Source organism: Exophiala viscosa (genome assembly GCF_022695815.1).
Source record: "Exophiala viscosa unplaced genomic scaffold EDD37scaffold_12, whole genome shotgun sequence".
In the NCBI taxonomy this organism is placed as follows: domain Eukaryota; kingdom Fungi; phylum Ascomycota; class Eurotiomycetes; order Chaetothyriales; family Herpotrichiellaceae; genus Exophiala; species Exophiala viscosa.
In genome coordinates this window covers 47,267-70,984 of record NW_026944364.1, presented here as the reverse complement: position 1 = coordinate 70,984, position 23,718 = coordinate 47,267, and the positions used below count along the sequence as shown (strand labels likewise).

The following is a 23,718-nucleotide window of genomic DNA, read 5'->3' as shown; positions in this document are numbered from 1 at the left end:
ACACCTTGCAGATTCCTACCTAGATAGTTCGACAAAAGGGCAGATCAGTGAATGAAGGGTATTGGTTATTGCTTGGTCACGCGATAGATAGAAGCGAGGGGGAAGATGGTCTAACTTAGTCCTTTCAAAAACTGGTGTCGATCACATACCTGGTAGTGATTCGCCCATGCCCATATCCGTTACTTATTTCCTATTTGGTTAGTATCCCAAATCGACCACTCGCAGCCACGAAGGGCGTTTATCATCATGGTGGCAATCAACCTTCTCTTATCCAGTGCCCCAAGTACTTCACAGAACATCCGTCCGGAAATCTAGCCTCATGCTATCAGAAAAACCATTGTCATATCATGTAACAACATCTCTTCTATGAACCGTACCGAGTCTTCTCGAACTTCGGATGCTTCGGCGCAATATCCCGCATCGGTTTCCCCTTCCGTACATCGTGTCTAACAATGATGTGACAACCCAATCTGCCCGCGTGCTCGTCTTCTGCATTTGCAGATTCAACTCAATTCCACTTCACAGAAGCCACTTCACCGGGGTTATCTGACAAAAAGCCATGTCTTCCCCTGAGTTGTCGGACACTTCGGAGAGCACTGTCAATTTGACTGCTGCCACGACGACTGTCCAGCCTGCAGACGATCGCCACGGAACCAACGATGACAACGAACATGCATTACATGTTTCGACCCACCGTCCACTGCCTAACCCACTGATACGCTCACGGCCGAGTCACAGCGGCGGACAGGTACCGGCTCCCATTCTACGTGACCGTCCCTTGCCACGGCCCTCACTTGACCAAACTGCGGAAGAGCGCAGGCGAAGCATCATAGCGATGGACCGCAAGAGGAGGTTGACCAACACAAATTATGAAGAAGGAAGGACAAGAACAAACAGTGGCAGTTATCACGATCGGAGAACGCACCAGGATGGACGTCGCGGCGATGGGGCCTCGTCTCAATCCCGCGGGCATGTCGCTTCAGATCCTACGGGATTGTCCCCTGAAGTCGTGGACTTGACGTCCTCATCTCCCGAACCACCTACCACGCCTCAACGGAGCAGTCTGAGTCGAAGGACATCCTCTCACAGTTCGAGACGCTACGTTGTGCCTCCATGGCAGCCGGATTCTGAGGTCAGCGAATGCCCCATTTGCAAACGGCCATTCACCTGGATGTTCAGGAGACATCATTGTAGGAAATGTGGCAGAGTCGTTTGCAATGACTGCTCTCCTCACCGCATCACTATTCCTCGACAGTTCATCGTACAACCTCCTGGTGAGGATGTTGCTACCTCACCGCCGCATCAGCCTGACCGTGCTTTTGCTACCATTGATTTGACAGGCGAGGATACCGACGACGACGAATCACAACGATTATCTTCTCCTCCGCCTCGATTTGTGACGAGTCCTTACCTCGGAGGCGGCGAGAAAGTGCGCCTATGTAATCCATGTGTGCCCGATCCTCAGCCGAATCCTCCATACTACCCAGGCCCCGGAGGTGAAACACGAGCAGAACCGCCCTCGAATATTCCTGGAGGGCATTCGCGAACTTCTAGCCAGCCGGTGGGGTCGTATTACTCTGGGCCGAACCCACGGCTAGTCATGCCTCTGAGGGACGAAGCAAGTCATCAGCGAGTAGGCCAGTCTAGCTCTCTGGGCCGTGATGGTTCTGGAATGCTAGGTAATCATCTGGGCTGGCTGACTTCACATCGCGGGACATCAACCGCTCCTCCGCCTGTACCATCAAGAGACTCTCTACCACCATTGCAAGTCCGACCCGGCTCTGGCATATTACGCCCACCCTATATGCAGCCTCACCAATCTCACGAAGGTTTTACATCCGCTTCAAACCCCGGGAGTCCAGGGCATTATGCCGCAAGACGTCTATCTCATGAGCCCAGAAATGAACGATTCCCACGTGTTTTGCAGAATTTCATCGAAGGTCCCCCGCGGCCTCGTCTCGATGAGCGGGATATTTGTCCGATATGTCGGAGAGCATTACCTCCTCGAGGTGACAATGGCGACGAATCGGCTCGAGAGACTCACATCATGGACTGTATTCGATCGCGCGATCCTTCGTCTCATACCGAGAGTGGTGGAGGTCCTTCTCAAGCAAGGGTACAGATGCTACCATTCATTGCCACGGAGAAAGACTGCGTTGGGGAGGATGGCACTCCTTCGGAGTGTTCTATATGTATGGTTGAGTACGACGTTGGGGATGAATTGGCACGACTTGAATGTCTGTGCAAATTCCACAAGAGCTGTATTGTTGAATGGCTCGGACGCAAAGCAGAGTGCCCGGTGCATAAGCTTATAGCATGATTTACGACTTATGAACGACTGGATGATAAGGACAGCATACGCGTTACGATTGTGGATCTTTGGTGCTGATGATGGCGCCATGGGCATTAGAATTTGGGAATGGGTTGGTCTCTCGTTTTATGAAGATTCCCACCTCGTTTGTCACTTCGTCACGCATAGGGTGCTTTGCAGAAATACATTTCTACCATACCTATGGTTTGACGCGTCCACGCGATTCTTACGCCCATACCTCGTGTCAGGCATATTGACAGAATTCTATTATTAACCTTCTTATGTTCAAAGTGGCTCGACTCGCGAAAATGGAAGAGACAGACCCAAGCTTCAAAGCCTCCAGACAGAAAGGGCCAAAGGATGATTTTAATGACCATGTTAGGCTGTCAAGGCCTGGGATAATGACCACAACTACGAGTATTACTTGAGCCTAGCCTCGGTAAAGTCCTTAAGTCGGCCAACCATAGTAGCCGGTAGCGAGTCGCTTATACATCCCGCCAAGAGGCTGTTCCTCCGTCATCTTGGAAGAGGACTAGCAGACTCATCACTCAGTGTTGTCTGTCACTTACTACATGCGCCAGAGTATCTTTTTCGCGCAGTCACTGTCTTGGGCGTTGACGGCATTGGAGGCGCGCAGATGCATATCACAATCGTCCTTCGCGACTGTGTACTCGCATTGTCCTGCTGTTGACAAAGTCCCCCAAATAAGACTTTGAGGTCGGAACACCGGCCAGCACAAACGGCGTGAATATCACCGCAGCGCCGACAATCGACGTCCTCCACCACCAACATTCCACCCCAACGCGCCGGCCACTGAAGCCATGGCGAACATCGAGTCCTACAATCACATCGATCCAGCCTTGCGAGCTGCTTCTTTGAGTAGTCCTTCCAAACCTCGCGAAACCCAGCATTATCAGAATAGCACTGCTGCTGCCTACTCACCTTTACAGCCCTCTCCCAATACTTCCTACCAGAGCATCCAAACTCCAAACTACTACCCACCGAACCACCAAGCGCAAGAGAGTCCAGACGACCAAAGTCCGTCAGGAAACCCCAACGATCCCAATGATCTCAAGAGACCGCGAGCCTGTGAGGCTTGTCGACAACTGAAGGTTAAATGCGAGCCGGACGACAATCACCCCACAGGTTCGTGCAAGCGATGCGCAAAGGCAAACAGACAATGTATTGTCACCGCACCGAGCAGAAAGAGACAGAAAAAGACCGACAGTCGCGTGGCAGAATTGGAGAAGAAGATCGATGCCTTGACTGCGAGTTTGGTTGCACGGGGAGGTGAGGGTGAGGTTGCAACAGAGCCTAGCATACACCACGCTCAACCAGCACGTCCTCCTCCCTACGGCGAACAATGGCATGGACCTCCCCCACCAATCACCAGCATGTCACCTTCCACTACTCAGCAAGGTGTGAAGCGGAAGATCGCCAATGATTACGATTATTTTGGTGGTGAACTGCACAAATCATCCTCACCCTCAATGAGGCAAGCCGCTCCTGGGTCCCATTACCAACCAGTCTTTTCGCGCGAGAACACAGTCAAGACTGACCAGGACGACTTGCCATCCGTTGATCCGATCGAGCGTGGTTTCATTGATCTCAATTCGGCTAGGAAATGCTTCGAACGATACATGGCAGAAATGGGTGAACATCTCCCACTGGTGGTGTTTCCGCCCGGAACCAACGCCGACGAGGTTCGCAAGAACAAGCCTGTCCTGTTCCTAGCTGTCCTTGCCGTGGCTTCCAGCACCATTCGTCCCGACATACAACCCAAGTTGATCAGTGAAATCACCCGAGCCCTTGCGGACCGTGTCATTTTCAGAGGAGAGAAATCACTCGAGCTTGTCCAGGCCATCCAGGTCACTGCATGTTTTTATCAACCGCCAGAAAAGTATGAAGAGTTAAATTTCAACCAGCTTATCCACATTGCCGCTGTCATGGCCATGGATTTGGGCATGGGGAAACGAGCTAAACGAGGTGGACCGAACATGTGGCGGCCATACAACGAAAACAAGCGACCTCTGTCAGATCCTAACAGTGCAGAGACGAGGAGATGTTGGTTGGGTTGCTACTACATGTGCTCCAAGTAAGTCTCATGACAATGCGGCGATTCTTAGCCTAATGTGTTTCCAGTTCGGCCATGTCGCTACGACGTCCCTTACTCGTTCGGTGGAGTCCATACGCTGAAGAATGCGTGGAAATCTTGAACACTGCTTCGGATGCTTTGCCGTCCGACAAGTCCCTTTGTCATCTCGTTCATGCACAGCACATGGCAGAAGACATCGGCTTGGAGTTTTCAATGGACGATCCTTTGTCACAATTGACATTGACCGATCAGAAGACGCAATACCACCTCAAAGCATTCGAGCGACGACTAGAGGAATGGCACAACACCGCTACTCCAGAGATGCTGAAAAAACCAATTGTGCAACATACTGAAGGAATCATCAACTTGTACATGCATGAAATTGCCATGCACCACAACCACAATATCGACGATTTTCGACCGCCTTTCAACGCCACCCCAATTGAAGGGCCTCCAGATCCTGATAACGTCACGCCAGCTCACATCGAAGCTTTGACGACTTGCATCCATTCGGCACACAATGTTTTCGATGCGTTTCTGAGTATTGATATCAAGATGCTTCGGGCTTTACCGACATTGGTCTTCGTGAGGTCATCTTACGCTGCAGTTGCCTTGATCAAACTGTACTCTGCTGTGTCGGCGAAAGGGTCCAAGTACGCCCAGATATTCAAGACCAAGGATTTGAAGGTTGAATACTACCTTGATCGCATGATTGATGTGCTTGCAAGGACATGCGAGAATAGCATGAGCAGGGTTGCACATAAATTCAGTTTGATATTTAACATGTTGAAGAGCTGGCACATGAAGAGGATGGAGCCGGCAAGTAATGGCACCAACCCCTCCTCGAGGCAACGCACTCCGGCGGGTAGAAGCACCACGCAACCCGTGTACAAAGCTGTTCCGCCACAACAAGATCCAGCGAGCCTGGGTTGGAACACGAACAGTCGAGCCAGCATGGACCAAAATACTCAAGCCCATCAACAACAACCACGGAATGGCCTTCAGATGCTCTCGGATGCTGCCATGGGGCCTGGTCCTCCACCACAAGCAGTCATTCAACAACCTCCCCAGCAGCAATGGATGCAACCTATGAATCAGCCGCAAATGCTACCTGGAGTTGCAGAGATGGGTATGCATAATCAAGGTATGATGTCTTATGGTATGCCAGGCCAGGATTTGGGTCCCCCCATGGATTTTACCTCGGATGAGCTCATGGCGTTTGGCTTTGGGGATGAGTTTCTGGCCATGAACTTTGGGTTCGAACAGGGGAACTGGATATAGAGGACGTGGCCGAGATGATTGATACGGCGAATGTCGTGCGAGGCGTTGCAGATATTCGTCGAGGATGCATTCAGCGCTGTACAAAGTATGCTTTTATGATTCTACGTCGTGTCAAGGCCACAGGGGAGTTAGTTTATGAGTTGCTTTTCTATTGTTATTCAGTATTGCTCAAAAGAGTCGATATTGGCGTGGCTGGTGTGTGCTCATAGTAGCACGATAATGGAATATGAACGCTACATGTTCACACTGTTTAGGTTATTTAGGTGGTCCAGGCTGTCATTGCCGGGTGTTGGACAAGGCTGACGCCGGTAAAGGGGTGACAATCACTAATTCTCCAGCCAGAAATCGGTCTAAATGCTTGACCTCCAACTCATCCTCTCCCCTTGTTTATCGAAGTTCTATAGGTGGATTACGTTGGAGATAGTAGCACGGCAGTTGTGCTTCATGGCTCCTCCGGAAGCACGGCATTCGCCCGAACGGCTGGGCCAACTTGCCCATGGGGTCAAGCCATACGAGTAACGGAAACTCCAAATCGACAATGAACTGGTGGACACTTCCCCACATCGAAAAGATCAAAAGATGTGGGAATACTCCGCACTCTTTGATATGGCAGCCCCACGACATCTCACGTTGATGCTGTGCCGGGAGCCGACCGACGTACATACACAGCACGAACCTCGTCGCTGACTTGCTGACTCCTCTGTCTGACTTCCTGACTCTTGGTGCCCTGAGTACACACCAAAATTGCAAAACCATCGCCTACTCACCCACGCTGTGAGATCGATATCACGCCTCGTAGAACCAGCCGCTATATCTAGATCTCGTCCTTGAGCGAAGAAAAGGGAAAAATGGGTTCAATGTCCACGAACCTCCGTCGCTCTCCCCTCAAAACTTCCGGCTCAATCGATCATCTAGAGTACGTCGACGTAACACCCATCATCGGCCGCGAGTACCCGACAGCCAAATTGAAGGATATTCTCGATGCGCCAAATTCGGAAGATCAATTGAGGGATTTGGCTATTACTATTTGCGAGAGAGGCGTGGTGTTCTTCCGCGCGCCACAGGATGATTTGAGTGTTGCGGAACAGAAGACTATTACTGATCTTTTGGGGAAATTGACGGGCAGGCCGAAGGAGAATGGTCTGCATGTGCATCCTTTGTTCAATGCGCCTGATAATATTCCGATGAAGGATGGGACGAAAGATGAGAACATGTGAGTTGATTTTTCCTTTTTCATATGTTTGCACGGGGACGCGAGTGGGTTGGACTTCAGCCGACTTTGCTGGGGAGAGAGCAAGGAGGGCATGTCCATGAGACAGGCAAAAAGAGGGCACGTTGAAAGAGAGGTGGCAGGTTGACGAGTGACTGTTATGCATTGCTTGCTGTGAAACCGGATGTTTGACTGAGTGGCTGACTGACGTCTCTCCAAAAAGATACGTGATCAACACGGAGGCCATGAAGAAGTTGTACAAGACAATGAAAGACCGGCCGAACAGCACGGGCGAGCCGAAAGATCTGAGCCGCGAGTGGCACAGTGACTGTTCGTCTCGATCCTTTCCCTGGTGCACAGCGGTCTGTTGACATGTGCTACAGTACTGTTTGAAGAATGTCCCGCCGACTTCAGTTTCCTCAGAATGCAAGACACGCCTCCGTCCGGCGGTGATACGCTGTGGGTATCTGGATATGAGTTGTACGTTTCGTCCCTTTCTCCCAGACGAGGCTGCCTTGCATTTGCGTCCGTATTTGTCCCAGTGATGCTGATGTGGGTGATCCAGATACGATCGTCTGTCTCCACCGTTTCAAGCATTCATGGAGACATTGACAGCTACATGCGCACAACCTGTCTTGAAGTCGGCGTCTGATGCCGGAGGGTACCCATTGACTTCGCCTCGTGGCTCACCATTGAATGTGGGCGACAAATTCGCACCGGTCCACCCTGTCGTTCGCACACATCCTGTTACCGGATGGAAGAGTCTCTTCGCTGGTGTCGGATTGCATGTTTCCCGGATCAACGATGTCTATGCCTACGAGGACCAAATCATTCGCGATTATGTGTTGAGGTTGATCACTCGCAATCACGATTGTATTGCCAGAATGCATTGGACACAGCAGGCTTGTGCGATTTGGAGTAATCCTTGTACTTTGCATGCTGCGACGGTGAGTCTTCCCCTACTTGCTATGTTAGATTTGGTGGGAAGATTTGGTGGTTGGCCCCCTTGCCCCTTCAGCCATGCCGAGGAAGTAGTGCTAGAAATGAATGCTAATCTTGTGTCTGCCACAGCCTGATACACATCTTGTTGACGGGATACGAATTGGTGTGCGTGCGTCAGGCGTTGGCGAGAAGCCGTATCTGGATCCGGCTTCGACGGGCCGTAGGGAGTCGCTAGGTTGGCCGAGGACTTGAGGCAAGAGTAGACTGGAGGCCAGTGGCGCTTTAGATGAGGATGGGATGAGCGGGCTAGAACTGATGCATTGCCTAAGGGGGAAGGCTGCGGAGGTGCGGTCTCCAATGAGAAAGGCACAACACCTTCGCCACATAACCAGATGTTCGCATACTACAAGAGTGCGTAGAGGACGGAGACGACACTCCGCCTGAAACGATACTTTATCCTTGTACCTTTCACACTGGGCGTGCTTCACCCTGTAAACCGCTGTCGACTACAGCTGGTCGGCACAGATGGTGAGTTTTCGAATTCAGAACTTCTGGAATTTCTGCAAACTTCTGTCGTCATTCTAGAAGTTCTAGAAGTTTGGGTCCCTGTAGAACGACAGCCAGCGTGCTTCAAATGAGATGGATCTGTAGGAGCGCTACTATGATTGGTTCCACCCTTCAAGCCATGACAACGGCCCGGCATGCCAATATGATGCCATGCCTGCATGCCCAACCTCAAAACCCAATCGAGGTAGTAACTAGTGGTTGACAATCCCCTACGCCAAAGATTAAGGCGCAGTCGTTACGACCCCTGTAGGTTTACTTATTTGGGATCTGGGCGTGGAAACACCTTCCAAGAGGCCATCCATATCCCTTATACCCAATTCTCATTCCTCTCTGCGTCCTCTCGACTTTATACTATTGTCGTTAGCAGTACAATGTGTCTTAAAATTCTGTTGTCATGAGAAATCCAATGTTCGTTATCATACTATCCAAGCCTGATTGAGTGCCCTATGCAAAGTCCCTGACCCAATCGATCAGTCAGACCTCACCTATCAGCTCTGGGAGCATTGGTCAATCCCATCACGCTCACATTTTTCTTCTCTCCTTGTCGAGACTGCGCACCGTGGATGGTTACGTTGACCAAACCTTTATATTCCGCACCTCCTTGCAAGAAAACATGCCTCTTTCTTCAGACTCCATCATTGCTATCATTGGCGTCATTGTCACTCTGCCACCCTCAGCGCTCCTAGTATGCCAAGCCATACGTCGACGGCGATCGCAACGAGATCAACCTGCTCTCCATCCATATTCGGAGGACCGAGAACGTCTGTCTCCGACCTCGACCACGAGGCAAGCAGCGCTGCCGTATGAGCTCGTTCCAATGGTTCCTACGACCCAGGTCGTGACGGGGATGCCAGAGTCCCGTCAATCGTCGTTACCCTCACTTGAAACTCGAGCAGACGGCTTCGAACCCAACGCCATCTACACCGTGCCACGAGATGCAGCCAGTTCCCATCTGTCTGTGCCACGTCAACGGACAGATCTCCGCATTCACCTCGCCTTCGACCTCTGGCAAATGTCCCAAATCTATCCGGCTGATATGGTTTGACTGACATATCGTGGGGTTGGCAACACTGTTCGTGGGTGCGAGACTCTGTTTTTGCAGTAGGTGAACTACTTGCGGGGAGAAAACATACATCAGCAGATCGTTGCTGGCTCGGACGGGTAGTCAATGTGCCGTTGCAATGTTGAGCACACTTGCTGCTTGCTGATTGTTTGGGAAACGAAGCACTGGCTGGTGTGCGCTTGTCTCTCGTTTCTGCTGTTAGCGATCGCCGCTGTAATGCCGCAGCCATGATCAGGTCGTTGTCTCGGACTTGGCATTGACGCTTCGATAGGTTCAGGCGCCCGGCACTTCACCACCCTATGTTTCCATAGAAAAATTGACTCGAACCCTCGTCGAGGTGCGGATGCCAAGAACACTCCAATATGATTGAAGTTGACCGTCGTATCGTCTAGTCCCAGAGAAAGCCGACCAGCTTTCTCCAGGGAGGACGTTCTTTCTCAATCTCCACGTCACCGACTGCACGCTCCAGAGCCTCTTCCAGTGGTATCTCCGACAAGTTGACGACGCTGGTCCGTTTGTACACCTTCCACGCCACATAGGCCGTGATGACAAGAGGGATATCTCTGTGGCGGATGAATGTCAGGAAAAGGTCGCTGTCGATGAGGGTGCAATTCAAACTTACAAGTAGGACGAAACGAAGCTACTGGCGGACCAGTTGCCTTTGGTGAAAACGGGAAATCCTGCTGTGAAGAGGATGATAACGCACATGATCAGTGCCGCTGGAGTCGAGTATTCTATTGCCCGCTGTTGTTAGCACATGCCAGTAAGGCCTGGATAATTACGCACCAGTAAATCTGCTATGCCACGGAAGTCGTGACAAAGACAGTCCTTGTTTCTTCATTGCACGTATGAGCCTCCAATGATTCAATAGAACCGTGATCCAAGATATCAGAACGCCACAAGCGGTAAGGTCGACCAGCCACCAAAAGACTGTCAATGCGCCGTCTGACAGGCTCATAAATGAAAGAAACATGAACGCTGCGAAGAAGAGAACGCAAACGTACGGCGCACCCCATGGAGTCGTCTTCAGAAATATGGCAGGCGCTTGCTTCTTCAATGCGAGGCCGTACAGAACTCGTGTGCCGGAAAGTAAGGCCTGATTTGAGGATGACCAAGCTGATGTAATGACAATGGCGTTGACAACTGATGGCACACCGCGGAGTCCGGCTGCACTCGCCGCAATGACGAACGGACTCTGTGCTGCTGTTCCTGATTCATCATTAAGCCGAGGGTCGTCACTGGGAACGAGCATGCCCACAATGAGGACGGCGAGGATGTAGAATGTTGCCACTCGGACGAACACCCTTTTGCACGCATTCGGTATGGCAACTCTTGGGTTTCGAGTCTCAGCTGCAGCCATGGCAATGCTTTCGACACCAGCGAAGCTGAAGACTGCATTGCTCATCACCGCCCAGTAAGCCAGGAACCGCCCCCAGCTACCACTTGCAATGTACTCCACGAAGGGTCCTGGATCTTTCCAATACCTGAAGCCAATTCGGGATGTGCCAGGGACCCCACCCAGGTCGATGACCAGACCGAGGAGGACCAGGAAAATTATGAAGACAATCTTGAGTAGTGCGAACCAGAATTCAACTTCGCCGTAGATTCCGATGAATGATAGCCCAACAATGACAGTCAAGACGATGAAAATCATGATCCAAAGCGAGGAGTTGAGGTCCGTCCAATACTGAAAGAGAACGCATATCGCAGTGATTTCTGTTGGAATGGACAAGCAATTGCCGTATACCAAATTGTAGCTTCAAGAAGAGTCAGTAAGACCTCGGGGGCACATACGGAGCGATGCAACTTACCCTATCGCAAACCCCAGGGCTGGGTCGACGAGGACCTCAGCATGTCGCACGAAACTTCCAGTAACGGGGAATAGCGCTGTCACCTCGCCTAATGCGAATTGCACTGCGCAGACAATGAGACCGACGGTGGCATACCCAAGTAATGCGCCAAGCGGCCCCGCAGTCTGTATCGAACCTCCTAGGCCTAGGAAGAGTCCTGTACCTATAGCTCCTGCGATGGCGATAAGACCGATATGTCGCTGATGCAGACCTCTCCGAAGATCTTGATCCTCCCTGGCCGTCACAAAGTCGCTCTCATCGAGGCTGGATGAGACCGGACGCGTATTGGATCCCGCGAAGGTAGCAGCCACTGCATCACTCCGTACGTGTTTTGGATCTGCACCGGACGGGTCTGCCATGATGAGGGGAGTTTCTTCGTCTGTGACATGCTCATCGAAGGAGCGAGGTGGATGGTCGACCATGACCCCTCCAGCTTATGTATGATTTTGGTACTCGGAGGATTGCGTGCTCAATCACACCCTGGTCGCCATTTTAGAACCAGTGGTCAACTAGTCTCCACCTGGTTCATGCCTCCGCAGAGAAAAACTTACCAACTTGTTAAAGGCGAAGTCTTAGAGTTGAGTGCTTGAAGGTTTTATCTGGAGCACTAGCCAAGGAAGCTTAGGTTAGGCGGAAGATGCCTAAAGGTACAATTCTACGTCGCGTAGACTGCCTGGATCAGTACTAGCGGAGAACCCTTTGTTTCCCCAATAATTGGTCAAGACTCGTCCATCTTTCCTGTATGTTCATTGCATCGATATCAACAGGTCATTTCCATCGACTCGGAGTGTACTTGTGGGCTGATCGCTCATCTGCTGCACAAATGCTTCATGGAGTAACCTAGGGATTGTATGACCTTGACCTTTCCTGAAAAGCACGACAAGAGTGTTGCCTTGAACCGGTGCTTTCATGTCAGGGATGCACTAATACGCGTCTGCCATCCAACGCGCTTTTGTCAGTGTAAGCGACAGGGTCACCAATGGCAACAAGACTCGCATGCTTGTCTAGGTCTGTACACAGGCGAGTATTCGCACTGTGCCACCGGATTGTATAGTATCAGTGCTTTCAGAAATTTCTTAATCGCCTTTTCAGGGATTCTGGCAACCGACGGCTTGGACTATGCAAGTCATCATCGTCAAAGCACTAGTATCATCGATGGCAGAGGTATTTGAGGACCCTGGACTTGGATTAGCTGAAACCTTGCAAGATCTGGAAACGCTTTCATTGCGGTCTCCTAAGTACAACCACCAAACCGACATGGAAGCGTCGATTCCCACTTGGAATACCGAGAAGTGCTGTGGGCAGTTAACGCCATTTCAGTAAACCACCAACGATGACACTTGAACGAGATGTCAGGGACGCATCGTGGCAGAAGTTTTTGACACCTCCCGTCCCAGTCCTGACAAATCGGCACTTGCATGTACTCGTGACGGTAAAGTGCAAGAAACAGCATGAAATCGATTCACGCCGTTCTTTCACGTCAGCCGCATTCGATTTTGACACTGCTGAAGATTGTTCTGCCTCGAACGGGACCAGCCTCTCTCGTCATCTCTCGGAATTGGCTCAGCTGTGGTGCACCGACAAGACTGCGTTAGAAGAGAGGGGATCATCTTTAGCTTGACACGTCAATGCGTGACGGAGTATGCGGAAGCGCTTCCTAGTGGAACCAGAGATGGATATGGCAACTTACTTGGGGTTGCTAATATCGACTAAATGCACAAGTGTAGGGTTGGCAGTGCTATGCGTCGACGTTTTCTTGCTTGCCGTCTAAGTTGAAGTCCCGCGACTGCGACTGACACTTGTCCGTTACAGAGGAGACTACTATCTATGCATGTCTGCAAAAGTTCGGAGCGCCAGCTTGCAAGGATGAAGATGTCGGTACAGTGGATGCCAAGGGTTGCCGAGACGTGGATACGAGACGATTAGCGAGTCCGGTTACCAATGCTCAGGGACTTCTGCACAACAGGATTCTGGCTTCCCATCGCTTGCTTAATCGAGATGGAACTTGCACAAGAATGGTTGGCTTGTGATGCAGGCCTCAACAACAGAAGTTACTCACCCCTGTCAGCCCTACAAGATTACGACTAGGCGCGCAACCTGTAGCTTGATTGTCATTCTTAGGGAGCTTGGAAAGGCAGCCACATTGTTTCCAGCTTCAGATCTGCCGATTTCGACTCCCAAGCTCGGGTCCTCAATTGGATCTGGGTTAGGCCAAGCGAAGTTGCGGCATGTCTTGATGATTTTCCCAGATGCAAAAGATACGGGTATCTGTCCCTTTCAGTCTGCCATTTCCCTCCTTTCTCAAATTCACGAATTTCTCTACCATGGAATCTGGCAGCAGCCCCACCATAACGTTCCTTTCCTGGGCTCCTGCGAAGCAGTCAGAAGAAGAGCAATACGAGCAACGCTTTCGTCGGCATCAACATGCTGCAATCTTCACTCATCGAAGGAGAAAAATCAACGCGAAATTGTCGCAGGACGACAAGGCTAAGGTACGAGTACCACGACCCTCGATTGACAGGAGGTCTCCAACCAAGGCAACCGATGGTGTCAGATCTGGGCGGGGAGCAGTAGCTACCGAAGACGAGAGTACAGCAGTCGTCCTACGTGCATCTCCATGTGCGGATAGCATAGATCCATTCGATGCGTGCTGCGTTCGGGAAATCTCTTCCTGTGCCCAGATGATGCTACAGTTCGGTGAGCCAGTCGCAGGCACTGGGTGGAACTTGGACTAATTGGACAGCCATAACCCATCAATGGTTTACGTACTCGGTATCCTGCGAGGCGGCAGTCGTGGAGCGATGGAAGTTGACCACGATGAGGTGTGCCATGGACAAGCCGTATTTACTCCAGGCCATCATCTACGCTGGCTCATCGTATAGGTTTTTCCTTGGTCCGAGAGATTCCTCGATTAATCTGGTCCGGATTCAGTCATATCACGAGACATTGAAACATGTACGCGAAGCGGTGGAACACTTGAATGGCCAACCAACCGATGATTTGTTGCTCGCTGTTGCTCTTCTCACCATGCATGGCCCACCATCCTACCACCTCGATCCAGCGAAGACCGACAAGGAACATTACAGGGACAACGATTTTTACTTCACCAAGCCTTGGGAACCTTCCCATTTCAGCGCATTGATATCCCTCACCAAGATGAAGGGTGGGCCACGATATATCGCGATACCAAGCGTGGCAGCAATGGTCTTTATGTAAGGTGCTCTCCTTTACATGAGACGACCGCTTACCCGACCAGAATTGATACCGTCGAATGCTTTTCAACCCTGAGAAAACCAAATTTTCCTATATTCGTCTCACCGACTTTCATATTCAAAAGTCTCCGCAGAAGCCAGTCGATCACTCGAAGCCCTCCAGGATTTCAATTCTTGCGGAACAAAGCGCATGGTCGAACACTACTAAAGATAATGGAGAAGACCAATGACGTTATCGAGAACTATGATATGTTCCTTCAGGATCCAGGCTGTGGAGTGGACTTGTGGAATGTGATTGCCGCCAGACGGGTTGCGCAATACCAAGCGCTCTCAACGGAAACGAATAGCGATCCATTGTACACCATATGTCGCTTGGGAGTGCTAGTTCATCTGATTGAGTCTCTAGAGCTGTTGCCTGCAATCCTTCCTTATCATGAAAATGCATCCCGGCAGTTGATGCTGGCCATTGACGAGTGCGATAAGCTAGGGTATTGGCACACGCAGCCTGACCTGATGCTATGGGCTACTGTGCTTGGCGGCTTGACTTCTCGTGGAAGATCTCTTCAATGGTGGTTTGCTGAACAGCTTGGGGGTAGTGCCGTTCCAGCCACGAAAGCCAGTTGGGAAGGTGTCCAAGAGATCTCTAAACGGTTCATCCCGTTCGTACATGGCCATGGAGAAGGCTGTCGGCGGTTCTGGAAACAAGCGTGCGACTGGCTGTCCGGGCGTCCAGATGCGCCGACACGAGCGCACTTGAGTACAGAGCTCGAGGGTACCCGATCAATGCCTGAACATGCAACACACCAATAAATGGACGGGGCTCGACCACAATGCTCCTCTCGACCTTGCCGATGCCAATGACTGATCAACGTCAATGACAGATCGAGTAGTCACGCAACGAGCATGCACCTGAAGCATTGGTCGACGACTCGCTCCCAGACCAAAAGTACCGACATCCTTGTTACGATTTCCTGATTGGGACGTTTTCCTTCAGAGAAAAGCTCGTATTCGCTACAACCAATGCGACGCAACGATCGAGCGTGTTGCCTCTATATGAATCAATGCAGCATGCAAACCATTTATCTTACTCCCTCTTCCTAGGTCTCAGCATGCGGTATCGCTATGTTCTCGGAGATATCGCCTTTCGCAGTTCCGCTGGTGCGGCATATGCCCATGGAGACATTCAGTACTTCATGACCAAGTAAAGGCAATCCGATGAAGTTGCACCTGGCATGTGGCCATGACTTCCTCTATCGACTTTGTCGGAAACCTCATGCGACGAACTAGCTTTGCCCGCTGCGAACCAATCAATCTCCCAGCGGATGTGCCATCAGAATTTGACCATAGTACAGCTCACTATCCTTCGAAGCCAAGAAGACAAAACTCGGCGCAATCTCGCTGGGTTGACCTGGTCTGCCTATCTGCGAATTTTCACCAAACCCTTCCATCTGTTCGGCAGGCCTGGAAGCCGGCTGAAGTGGCGTATGCACAGGGCCTGGCGCGACAGCATTGACTCGGATGCCCTTTGGAGTAAGATTCTTCGCCAGCGCCCGTGTGAAAGAGACGATGGCTCCCTTGGACGAAGAATAATCGACCATGGCGGCAGAGCCACGGAAAGCCACAGTGGATGTGGTGTTAATGATCCTGGTAAGTTAGCGATGTCGTTGATATGCTAGGGCACAACACATACGACGAGCCCTTCTTCAGATGCGGGAGGGCGAACTTGGTCACAGCGAACATCTGAAGAATGTTGCTCCGGAAAGTGCTCTCCACATTTTCCAGATCGATCTCTGCGAAGTCCTGGCACATCATCTGCTTCGATGCGTTGTTGACGAGGATATTGAGTTGCCCGAACCTTGATTCAGCATAGGTTAGAGGAATCGAAAACGACAAGGGCGGTTGCACCCACTTGTCCATATGCTTCTGAACTGCGTCCTTGCAGGTGTTGATGTCCATCAAGTTGCCAGGGATGAGGAGACACTCCTTGCCCTCTTTCTCGACGGCCTTCTTGGTTCCTTCGGCGTCCTTTTGCTCCTCTGGCAGGTACACGATAGACACGTCGGCACCTTCCCGCGCGAAAAGAATGGCGACTGCACGGCCGATACCAGAACTACGAAAGCTGGTCAGTAAGACATCTTCAGTGATGACAGCATTTATCCATACTCTCCTCCAGTGATCAAAGCCTTCTTGCCCTTCAGCTTGCCAGCTGCGGCATATTCAACGAAACCTTCTGAACCTTCGAGTTTCGTGGACTCGCTGGTCGGCTTCATCGACTCCTCAGTCCTGGACAAGACCGTCAGTCGACCTCTACAGAATCTACCGCCACGGAAGAGACATACCCTGGCAGGTCCTGCATTTGCTTCTCCTTGATCGGCTTGAACTCCCCGCCTTCACCGCCGTTTGCAGACATGGCTATGGTTGATCGGATTGTGTTCTTGATCCTCCTTTCCAAGGCTGTGCCACTTTCAAGAGTCAAAGGTGTGTGCAAGTAGATATAGACTCTCACGCTCGTAGTGGGAAGAGGGTCAAGGTTCATGACGTGAATATGCTATCACTACGGGGAATATTTCCCTCGGACGAACCGCTCCGGGAATCATGGCCGGCGAAGGCAGACTGTCAACCCATATAATCATCACAAGGACCACAAGTCAGGTGGTTTATCGCTGTTGATGCCTTAAACCACTACCTACAAACTATAGTAAAGATGCGGATTGAGGATCTGGCACGCATTCCGCCAAACTTCTCCAGGATGATCGGAAGCCTCATCCGAGATGCGGAGTCCGGCATCCTCCGTATCACTTTGACTTCAGTCTCAGCTTCATCTGCATGATCGTCGAGCCTTTAGAGTCCTGGCTATAGGGTCTGGGTCAGGTACATACCGGTTACTAGTCCTGCTTGGTGGGAACTTGGAAGCCCCACAAGCCTTCCTTAGTTTGGGATGTCGCAGGTAGGATCTGATGATCTGTGTAACCTTGAGCAGTTTGCTGGTGAGTAGTGAGTGCGATGAAGCAGGACTGAAGTGAAGAATACCTGCCTAGTATCACCAAGCCCTTCACCGCCTTCGCGAATCACTATTTGCATGTGACCTGCCCACTGCATATTAACCCTTTCGCAAGCCGATCAAACAAACAATCTTTCTTACCAACCACACACAAAAATCACAACATCACAGCAATTCCACCAACTCTCGATCATCACTTGAACTCCTCAACAGCAAAATGTCCGACACCTACCAAACCCTCTCTCCAGAGGAAGCGTCCAACAAGGCTAGAGGATTCAAGGCGTACGCAAGAATCTTCATGCTCACAAGGCTATTGAATTCTGACTTCTCAACAGGGCTATCTCCAACCCAAACGTCTCCGACGAAGCCAAGCAACATGCTCAATACGTTCTCGACAACGAGCTGAAGGACGCAGGTGCCAAGCTCAGCAGCGCCGAGGGACCTGACCCGAAGAACCAAATTCGAGGCTACAAGTCGTACGCAGGAATCTATCTTACCTCACAAGACTTGATCATCTGACATTGCCTAGGACTCTCACCAATCCCAACGTCTCCGACGAAGCCAAGCAGCATGCTCAAGAAGTTCTGGCTAACGAGTTGGGCGGCGAAGACACCACCGGCAGCACTGACGATGGGGTTGACCCCAAGAATCGAGCTCGCGGATACAAGGCGTAAGAATGCACACAACACTTTGGGCTAGGAGACAAGCTAATTAACAATGAATAGGGCAATGAACAACCCCAACGTCAGCGAGGAGGCCAAGAAGGCTGCTGAGGAGAAGTTGAACAACATGTGAACCAACAGACCCAGGCAAGCACACACATACCGATTCGGATGAGATCATCTGAAGAAATGCCGCACTACAGGTTGCACGGCCGGTGAAAAAACATGATGGCTGGAATTGGTACGGGCTGAGAATGCTTCCATAGCAAATATGTCACCAATGAGCTTTTCATAGGCAGGCGAGACTACCTGGTATTACTGATTAGCCAGTTCACACTTTCAGCCTTGTCACTTTCACACAATCGCTTCCGCTTCATGAGTGCTCCAGACTGTCCTCCCGTCTTGCTGTCAGTTGGTGGGTGCTTCGTCAACATGTCCAGTCCTTATGCTTTGTCCTTTCAACGAGGTCAACCACCAGATGTTCCTGATGCAAGGCTAGCCCGACGAGGCTGAGATTGAGAGGACACACATGCCTGCCAAGCCCTTACATAATACAGGTGGATCCATCATTCCACGAAATAACAAACGTCTCTTCTCTCGATGAAGCTTCGTAAGCTCCAGACGGTAGCTTGACCGCGCTGATGGGCATGTACAACGACTGTCGCTATCCCCAACATCGCCCACAATGCCCTTCTCACTCCCATACATCCCATATCCGACCCCATATCCGCCATACTGGGGTCCCGTCACAGCCACGCTGAACTGGTGCGAAGAGGACTATTACTTAACAACATACTCCGCCGAGATCGTGAATGCGCTCACGAATCTAGTCTTCGTGTACCTAGCGTACAAAGGCATCAATAATTGTATCCGCAATGGCCACGATCCAGTATTCTTGCTCGGGTTTATCAGTTACCTCGTCATCGGCCTGGGGAGTTTCTTCTTCCATACCACATTGAAATACAGCATGCAACTTCTCGACGAGCTCTCAATGATATACACCACCTGCATCATGTTCTTCGCCATTTTCGCGCACGGCAAGGCCACGCAGACTCGCGTACTTGTCGGTCTCTTCGCAACGGGTATCGCCGTGTTCGTTACAGGGTATTACCTGTACATCAAGGATCCGCTGTTCCACCAGAACGCATTTGCCTTGATCACCACAACCGTCCTTTTGCGAAGCATATACTCCATGGAGATGAGTCTTCGTCCGTCACGAACAGCCAAACGTGCACCGGCGAGCGCAACAAGCGAAGTCGAGCGCGTCAGGCGAGAACGGCGCGACCAGGAGATCTTGAACACTATGTGGTGTCAGATGATCCCGGTTGGGTTGGGCTCGGTCGGTCTTGGGTTCTTGATTTGGAATCTGGACACCGCATTTTGTTCTCATCTGCGGACTTGGCGTCGGTCCATGGGTCTGCCTTGGGGCATATTGCTTGAGGGTCATGGTTGGTGGTATGTATTGCCGGCCGTTGAAATCAGCATTCTCTACTGACGCGGCTTCACAGGCACGTCTTCACTGGAATTGCTCAATACTTCAACCTGACCTGGAGTATATGGCTTCGGTATTGTCTTGATAATAGGCAGGATGAGGTGGAACTGGTTTGGCCTTCTTTGTTCACGTCCATGCCGTCAATCGAGCGAGTTGACAGGGATACTGTACCAGCGAAGAAGAGTCAGTGATTTACTGACTGCTGAAAACATTGTTTCGCGATCCGACAACCCGAGGCAGCCAAGTGAAGTGTAATTGACTGCCAAGGGTAGAGAACCTGGCTTCATTGATACTGCCGCACCTCACGATAGTCACGCACACTATCGTCCCCACTAAACAGTAAAATGCCTTTCCAGACTCAAAAAAAGTCTGTGCAGCAAGAAAAAAAACAACCGGATTCGAACCGATGCCCTCACTTGGGGATCTTTCACTAGGACAAGAACCCCTACAGGCAAGGCTGGAATCGAACCAGCGAACACCTTCATAGGAGAAGAACTCCTTAGAACATGTGAGTGGGAATACAGGGTTGGAATCGAACCAACTAACACCTTCACAAGGAGAGAAAACCCCTTAGAATATGTGAGTGGGAATACAAGGTTGGAATCGAACCAACTAACACCTTCGCAAGGAGAGAAACCCCTTGAGAAGAGTCGGTATCAACAGCAGCGAAGTCCTAAGACCTACCGGAAGTGCATAGCATATGCACCGGTTGTCGAGAAGCCTAGTCGAGGAAGGCAATAACCAGTAAACTACATCGTCACGGAGCCTTAGGTTACATGCACTGCTATTGATACCGTGTGGTGGTATTTTTAGCAGTTTTCATCGACTTCAATATATGAAGGTGAAGCTGTCACACCTGTTGGATTGGCTCTATGAGGCCGCCGGTGGTGTCGTGCCTGTGACCAGAGTTCTATAACGGTGAGGCCAGGGATGCCGCCGCAACAAAGCAATGAACTAATGTAGGATACCCTGCCGGAGGACGGTATTGACATCGGATAGACCGCAATGAGGTGGAAAGGGCGGATACCATGTGCTCATCTCCTAGCTTACAGGGCTCTGTGGTTCAGGCGCACGCCTGCTGAACACCGTCGTTGGCTCAGGTGGATGCCGTGCTTGTAAGTGAAGAGTAGGTGCGGTAGAAGAGATGGCGGGCGGTGTTGTTGTTTTGAAATTTCGGGGTTTGACTCGCGTGTTGTCTTCTACTCACTTCCGTTTTACATCCAGACAACAACAACGATGACGACGATGATGAACTCCGCTGGCAAGAAGCGGAAGCACGCTGATGCGTGCGAGAAGACTGTCCTGGCCCGTGTTGTCTTTGAGAACACGACGGCGATCGAGCCGGTCGTGATACCAGCTCTCGATGTGGGGAGCGTAAAGAGCTTGTTGGTGGCCATTGGCAACGTGGCACCATTCCTCGGCATCGGTGATGTCGACCTCTCTTTCGAACCACCAGTCCTCCGTGGACAAACCCTCTTCCCTGCTGTCTTTCTCCTTCAGGAGACCTCCACGGGCAAACACGCCCTACAGCATACCAGATGGGTGACCGTGCACTGGAACGAGAGTCTGGACTTTTCTCGATGGTACGCAAGGAATGTGGAGGACGGGACCGAAGATGAGCTCAAGGTGGAGCTGCATCTACACGTTGAGAAGGACGACAAATCCTGGTGCGACCAGGTTGAAGCGCTGGAGAGTCTGGAAAACGACCTGAGACTTGCTGGTACGGGAGAAACAACACTCGAAAACCGTCAGTACCGTCATATCCAGCTCGAAGACCTCGAAAACCCTCTGCAAGAGTGGCACCCTGCTTTTGAGGACGAGGACGATGAAACAGCCGGCGAATCTCAAGTGGCTGGCACGTACGAGTGGTTCCCAATGAGACAAATCACGAATCCCTCGCAGGGCTGTCAGCTTTGTCATCGCATTGCTCAAGAACGACCAAAGATAGCGCCACGTGGAAAGAAAGCTGCGAAAAGACAGAAGGCGATGGCCAGACGGGAAGCTAAAGAACCTGAAGGTTCCAGCAAGGATGACAGTGGTGCAGGAACAGGCGCAGGAGCTGAGACAGCTGTAGCAGGGTGGACTCAAACATTCGTCATGCGTTGATCCTCACGGCACGGTTGAACAGTCATGAAACACCAAACCACAGAAGTCATGAGGAATGCTCGTGGAAAGACACCGTGAAGGAAGGAACACCAATGAAGGCAGCTCAAACAGCAGAGTCTATTGCATGATATTGCCTCGCACACACATTCCTCTCAGCTCATATGCGCAGGCTGCTGCCTACGGATCGTCGGATCTATGTAACTACCAAGTCTAACATGACGGATCACTCTTCTTTCGCTTTATGTTTCAGTGATCTTCCATAGCCATGATTTGCATTCCCAGCAGACACTCAGTATGGTTGCCGTCAGTGACAACCACAATCATGCCTGAACGGCGACACCACCTCCATGAATTTCCTGATGAGCTGTTCCTGAAGTTTGCTCAGTAGCCTTGTCATTGCCAGTCTCGCCAGTATGATCCTTTGCGGCAGTCATTCTATTGTCTGCTCCAGATGGCTGATCTTGACCATCCTTGTGTCCATTAGCCTCACCATGCTTCTTGCGTGCCTCACGACGAGCCTTCCAGTAACCCTTCTTCTTAGGCTTGTCTGCATGTGAGCCAGAGCCCTTACCAGTTACATTCTCCTTGTCAGAGCCGTTGCCATTGCCGGTCGATTCTGCGTTGGAGCTTGCATTGGAAGGAGATGCAATAGCCTTGGTAGTATCAACGTCAGACGAGTGGTGTCCATCCACAATTGCAGACTCATTCTTGACATCATCAAGGGGCAATTTGGCAGCGTCGCTGATGGTTCGTGGCTTGCTTCCGCGGTCCACAAGAGCTCGGGGTCCTTGGCCACTGTTGGTATTACGGCGAGCTGCTTTGCGGTCTCTCTGAGCTTGGCTGAGTGCACGGTAGGGTGAGAGGTGGCTTTCTCCTTGCATGTAAGCAACGGCTCGAACAATGACATCCTTGGCCTGCAGAATCATAAGAATTAGTTCGAATCAAGCAGATCAGGATATGTTGGGACCCACGGTGTATTCGGCGTTCATGAGCTGGATCAAGTTTGTGGTGAAGGTGGCCAGCTTGACGACATCTTCGTCTGTCTTGAACATGTTGTGGTCTTTGACGCTTCGGGCGTTGTTCATCATGGTTCGAATCTCTTTCTCGACATCCTCACTGAACTTTGGAGGGATTCTGACTCTTGCTGGAGTAGTGGCATCAAAGCCGTCTACAGCAGAAGTGACGTGGTCATCTTGCTTGATGTGGGCTGGAGCTGATGGTGAGGAAAGAGTCACGCCCTCACCACTGACTGACGAAGGATCGGTAGTCTTGATGGGGTTCTGGATCGTAGCAACAGCTTCAGTCTTGTTGACCTGAGCGGGAGACTCGTGAGACTTGGTCTCGGTCTCGGTCTTGGTGGGGGGGATGACTTCAGACATGATGGATTTCGCTTGGTGATCTGGCAACGATGTTCGTGTGATCTGGTGAGTATCAGCAAGAGGAGAAAGGGTATATTGATTTAGAGAAGGTTCACAATTCGTTGCAAGGTTGCGTTTGATCCGAGTCTGGGAAATGAGCAACGAGGTGAGGAATAAACGGTGAAGAAGAGAAGAGAGGCAATGGTGGTTAATATGATGAAGGTAGTCGCAGTCCAGGTGTTTGTCACGTTTGATTCAAGAAACCAACCCAGTGCAGCAGGAACCCGTTCAAAAGGCAAGTGCCTCTGAGAGACGACGAACAACATCATCGAGAATGAATACAGGTTGGTCATATCTCAAGTGCCAAATTGACGAGTGCATAGTCGCGAAAAGCACCACTATTGACCATTCGAAAAGCCTTCATTTATTTCTGATCCAGCCTTACCATTGATCAGCTCGACTGATGAACCCCATAGCATTCAAGCTGGACATCCTTCAGTATAGAGGATTTCGGACGCATAATGCTCTTTGTTGGAGCGTTTCACTCCATCTAATTGCTAATGCTTGA

At 51.0% G+C, this 23,718-nt stretch overlaps 11 protein-coding genes across 11 annotated transcripts; 8 read left to right on the top strand and 3 right to left on the bottom strand.

Moving 5' to 3' along the window:
* Positions 1 to 222: 222 nt before the first annotated feature.
* On the top strand, positions 223 to 2,816 carry EDD37DRAFT_152403 (FYVE zinc finger-domain-containing protein). The gene is made up of 2 exons (XM_062809673.1): positions 223 to 2,423; positions 2,603 to 2,816. Exon 1 carries the CDS (start codon positions 560 to 562, stop codon positions 2,318 to 2,320), a length of 1,761 nt encoding a protein of 586 aa, XP_062666358.1. The 5' UTR covers positions 223 to 559; the 3' UTR covers positions 2,321 to 2,423; positions 2,603 to 2,816.
* EDD37DRAFT_152404 (uncharacterized protein) lies at positions 2,817 to 5,800 on the top strand. The gene is made up of 2 exons (XM_062809674.1): positions 2,817 to 4,406; positions 4,454 to 5,800. Exons 1-2 carry the CDS (start codon positions 3,133 to 3,135, stop codon positions 5,685 to 5,687), a joined length of 2,508 nt encoding a protein of 835 aa, XP_062666357.1. The 5' UTR covers positions 2,817 to 3,132; the 3' UTR covers positions 5,688 to 5,800.
* A 494-nt stretch (positions 5,801 to 6,294) lies between these two features.
* EDD37DRAFT_697516 (TfdA family taurine dioxygenase) lies at positions 6,295 to 8,265 on the top strand. Its single transcript, XM_062820160.1, has 5 exons — positions 6,295 to 6,900; positions 7,121 to 7,227; positions 7,281 to 7,377; positions 7,463 to 7,844; positions 7,969 to 8,265. The coding sequence occupies exons 1-5, from the start codon at positions 6,536 to 6,538 to the stop codon at positions 8,089 to 8,091; spliced, it is 1,074 nt and encodes a 357-aa protein (XP_062666356.1). The 5' UTR covers positions 6,295 to 6,535; the 3' UTR covers positions 8,092 to 8,265.
* A 754-nt stretch (positions 8,266 to 9,019) lies between these two features.
* Positions 9,020 to 9,451, top strand: EDD37DRAFT_612689 (uncharacterized protein; the record flags this gene model as incomplete). The annotated part of the gene is made up of 1 exon (XM_062815382.1): positions 9,020 to 9,451. The coding sequence occupies one exon, from the start codon at positions 9,020 to 9,022 to the stop codon at positions 9,449 to 9,451; it is 432 nt and encodes a 143-aa protein (XP_062666355.1).
* A 406-nt stretch (positions 9,452 to 9,857) lies between these two features.
* EDD37DRAFT_653535 (amino acid permease/ SLC12A domain-containing protein) lies at positions 9,858 to 11,678 on the bottom strand (the record flags this gene model as incomplete). The annotated part of the gene is made up of 4 exons (XM_062818585.1): positions 9,858 to 10,032; positions 10,092 to 10,203; positions 10,256 to 11,226; positions 11,281 to 11,678. The coding sequence occupies 4 exons, from the start codon at positions 11,676 to 11,678 to the stop codon at positions 9,858 to 9,860; spliced, it is 1,656 nt and encodes a 551-aa protein (XP_062666354.1).
* A 2,295-nt stretch (positions 11,679 to 13,973) lies between these two features.
* Positions 13,974 to 15,597, top strand: EDD37DRAFT_152178 (uncharacterized protein). Its single transcript, XM_062809672.1, has 2 exons — positions 13,974 to 14,531; positions 14,576 to 15,597. Exons 1-2 carry the CDS (start codon positions 14,137 to 14,139, stop codon positions 15,339 to 15,341), a joined length of 1,161 nt encoding a protein of 386 aa, XP_062666353.1. The 5' UTR covers positions 13,974 to 14,136; the 3' UTR covers positions 15,342 to 15,597.
* Positions 15,598 to 15,838: 241 nt separating this feature from the next.
* Positions 15,839 to 16,941, bottom strand: EDD37DRAFT_659574 (general stress protein; the record flags this gene model as incomplete). Its single annotated transcript, XM_062819049.1, has 5 exons — positions 15,839 to 16,175; positions 16,222 to 16,386; positions 16,441 to 16,641; positions 16,695 to 16,814; positions 16,871 to 16,941. The coding sequence occupies 5 exons, from the start codon at positions 16,939 to 16,941 to the stop codon at positions 15,839 to 15,841; spliced, it is 894 nt and encodes a 297-aa protein (XP_062666352.1).
* Positions 16,942 to 17,749: 808 nt separating this feature from the next.
* Positions 17,750 to 18,327, top strand: EDD37DRAFT_612685 (Conidiation protein 6-domain-containing protein; the record flags this gene model as incomplete). The annotated part of the gene is made up of 4 exons (XM_062815381.1): positions 17,750 to 17,814; positions 17,868 to 18,008; positions 18,062 to 18,202; positions 18,258 to 18,327. 4 exons carry the CDS (start codon positions 17,750 to 17,752, stop codon positions 18,325 to 18,327), a joined length of 417 nt encoding a protein of 138 aa, XP_062666351.1.
* Positions 18,328 to 18,811: 484 nt separating this feature from the next.
* On the top strand, positions 18,812 to 20,075 carry EDD37DRAFT_640162 (putative alkaline dihydroceramidase Ydc1). Its single transcript, XM_062817220.1, has one exon. It carries the CDS (start codon positions 18,880 to 18,882, stop codon positions 19,687 to 19,689), a length of 810 nt encoding a protein of 269 aa, XP_062666350.1. The 5' UTR covers positions 18,812 to 18,879; the 3' UTR covers positions 19,690 to 20,075.
* Positions 20,076 to 20,449: 374 nt separating this feature from the next.
* Positions 20,450 to 21,952, top strand: EDD37DRAFT_152092 (uncharacterized protein). The gene has a single exon (XM_062809671.1). It carries the CDS (start codon positions 20,923 to 20,925, stop codon positions 21,790 to 21,792), a length of 870 nt encoding a protein of 289 aa, XP_062666349.1. The 5' UTR covers positions 20,450 to 20,922; the 3' UTR covers positions 21,793 to 21,952.
* Positions 21,953 to 22,112: 160 nt separating this feature from the next.
* EDD37DRAFT_612682 (uncharacterized protein) lies at positions 22,113 to 23,171 on the bottom strand (the record flags this gene model as incomplete). Its single annotated transcript, XM_062815380.1, has 2 exons — positions 22,113 to 22,706; positions 22,764 to 23,171. 2 exons carry the CDS (start codon positions 23,169 to 23,171, stop codon positions 22,113 to 22,115), a joined length of 1,002 nt encoding a protein of 333 aa, XP_062666348.1.
* Positions 23,172 to 23,718: the final 547 nt, after the last annotated feature.

Excerpts from the sequence above, each read along its gene's own strand:
- EDD37DRAFT_152403 (XM_062809673.1), top strand. The coding sequence starts at position 560 with ATGTCTTCCCCTGAGTTGTCGGACACTTCGGAGAGCACTGTCAATTTG.
- EDD37DRAFT_152404 (XM_062809674.1), top strand. The coding sequence starts at position 3,133 with ATGGCGAACATCGAGTCCTACAATCACATCGATCCAGCCTTGCGAGCT. Across the intron at positions 4,407-4,453 it reads TGCTACTACATGTGCTCCAA|TTCGGCCATGTCGCTACGAC; the intron begins GTAAGTCTCATG and ends ATGTGTTTCCAG.
- EDD37DRAFT_697516 (XM_062820160.1), top strand. The coding sequence starts at position 6,536 with ATGGGTTCAATGTCCACGAACCTCCGTCGCTCTCCCCTCAAAACTTCC. Across the intron at positions 7,378-7,462 it reads TGGGTATCTGGATATGAGTT|ATACGATCGTCTGTCTCCAC; the intron begins GTACGTTTCGTC and ends TGGGTGATCCAG. Across the intron at positions 7,845-7,968 it reads GTACTTTGCATGCTGCGACG|CCTGATACACATCTTGTTGA; the intron begins GTGAGTCTTCCC and ends TGTCTGCCACAG.
- EDD37DRAFT_152178 (XM_062809672.1), top strand. The coding sequence starts at position 14,137 with ATGAGGTGTGCCATGGACAAGCCGTATTTACTCCAGGCCATCATCTAC. Across the intron at positions 14,532-14,575 it reads GTGGCAGCAATGGTCTTTAT|AATTGATACCGTCGAATGCT; the intron begins GTAAGGTGCTCT and ends TTACCCGACCAG.
- EDD37DRAFT_640162 (XM_062817220.1), top strand. The coding sequence starts at position 18,880 with ATGCCCTTCTCACTCCCATACATCCCATATCCGACCCCATATCCGCCA.
- EDD37DRAFT_152092 (XM_062809671.1), top strand. The coding sequence starts at position 20,923 with ATGACGACGATGATGAACTCCGCTGGCAAGAAGCGGAAGCACGCTGAT.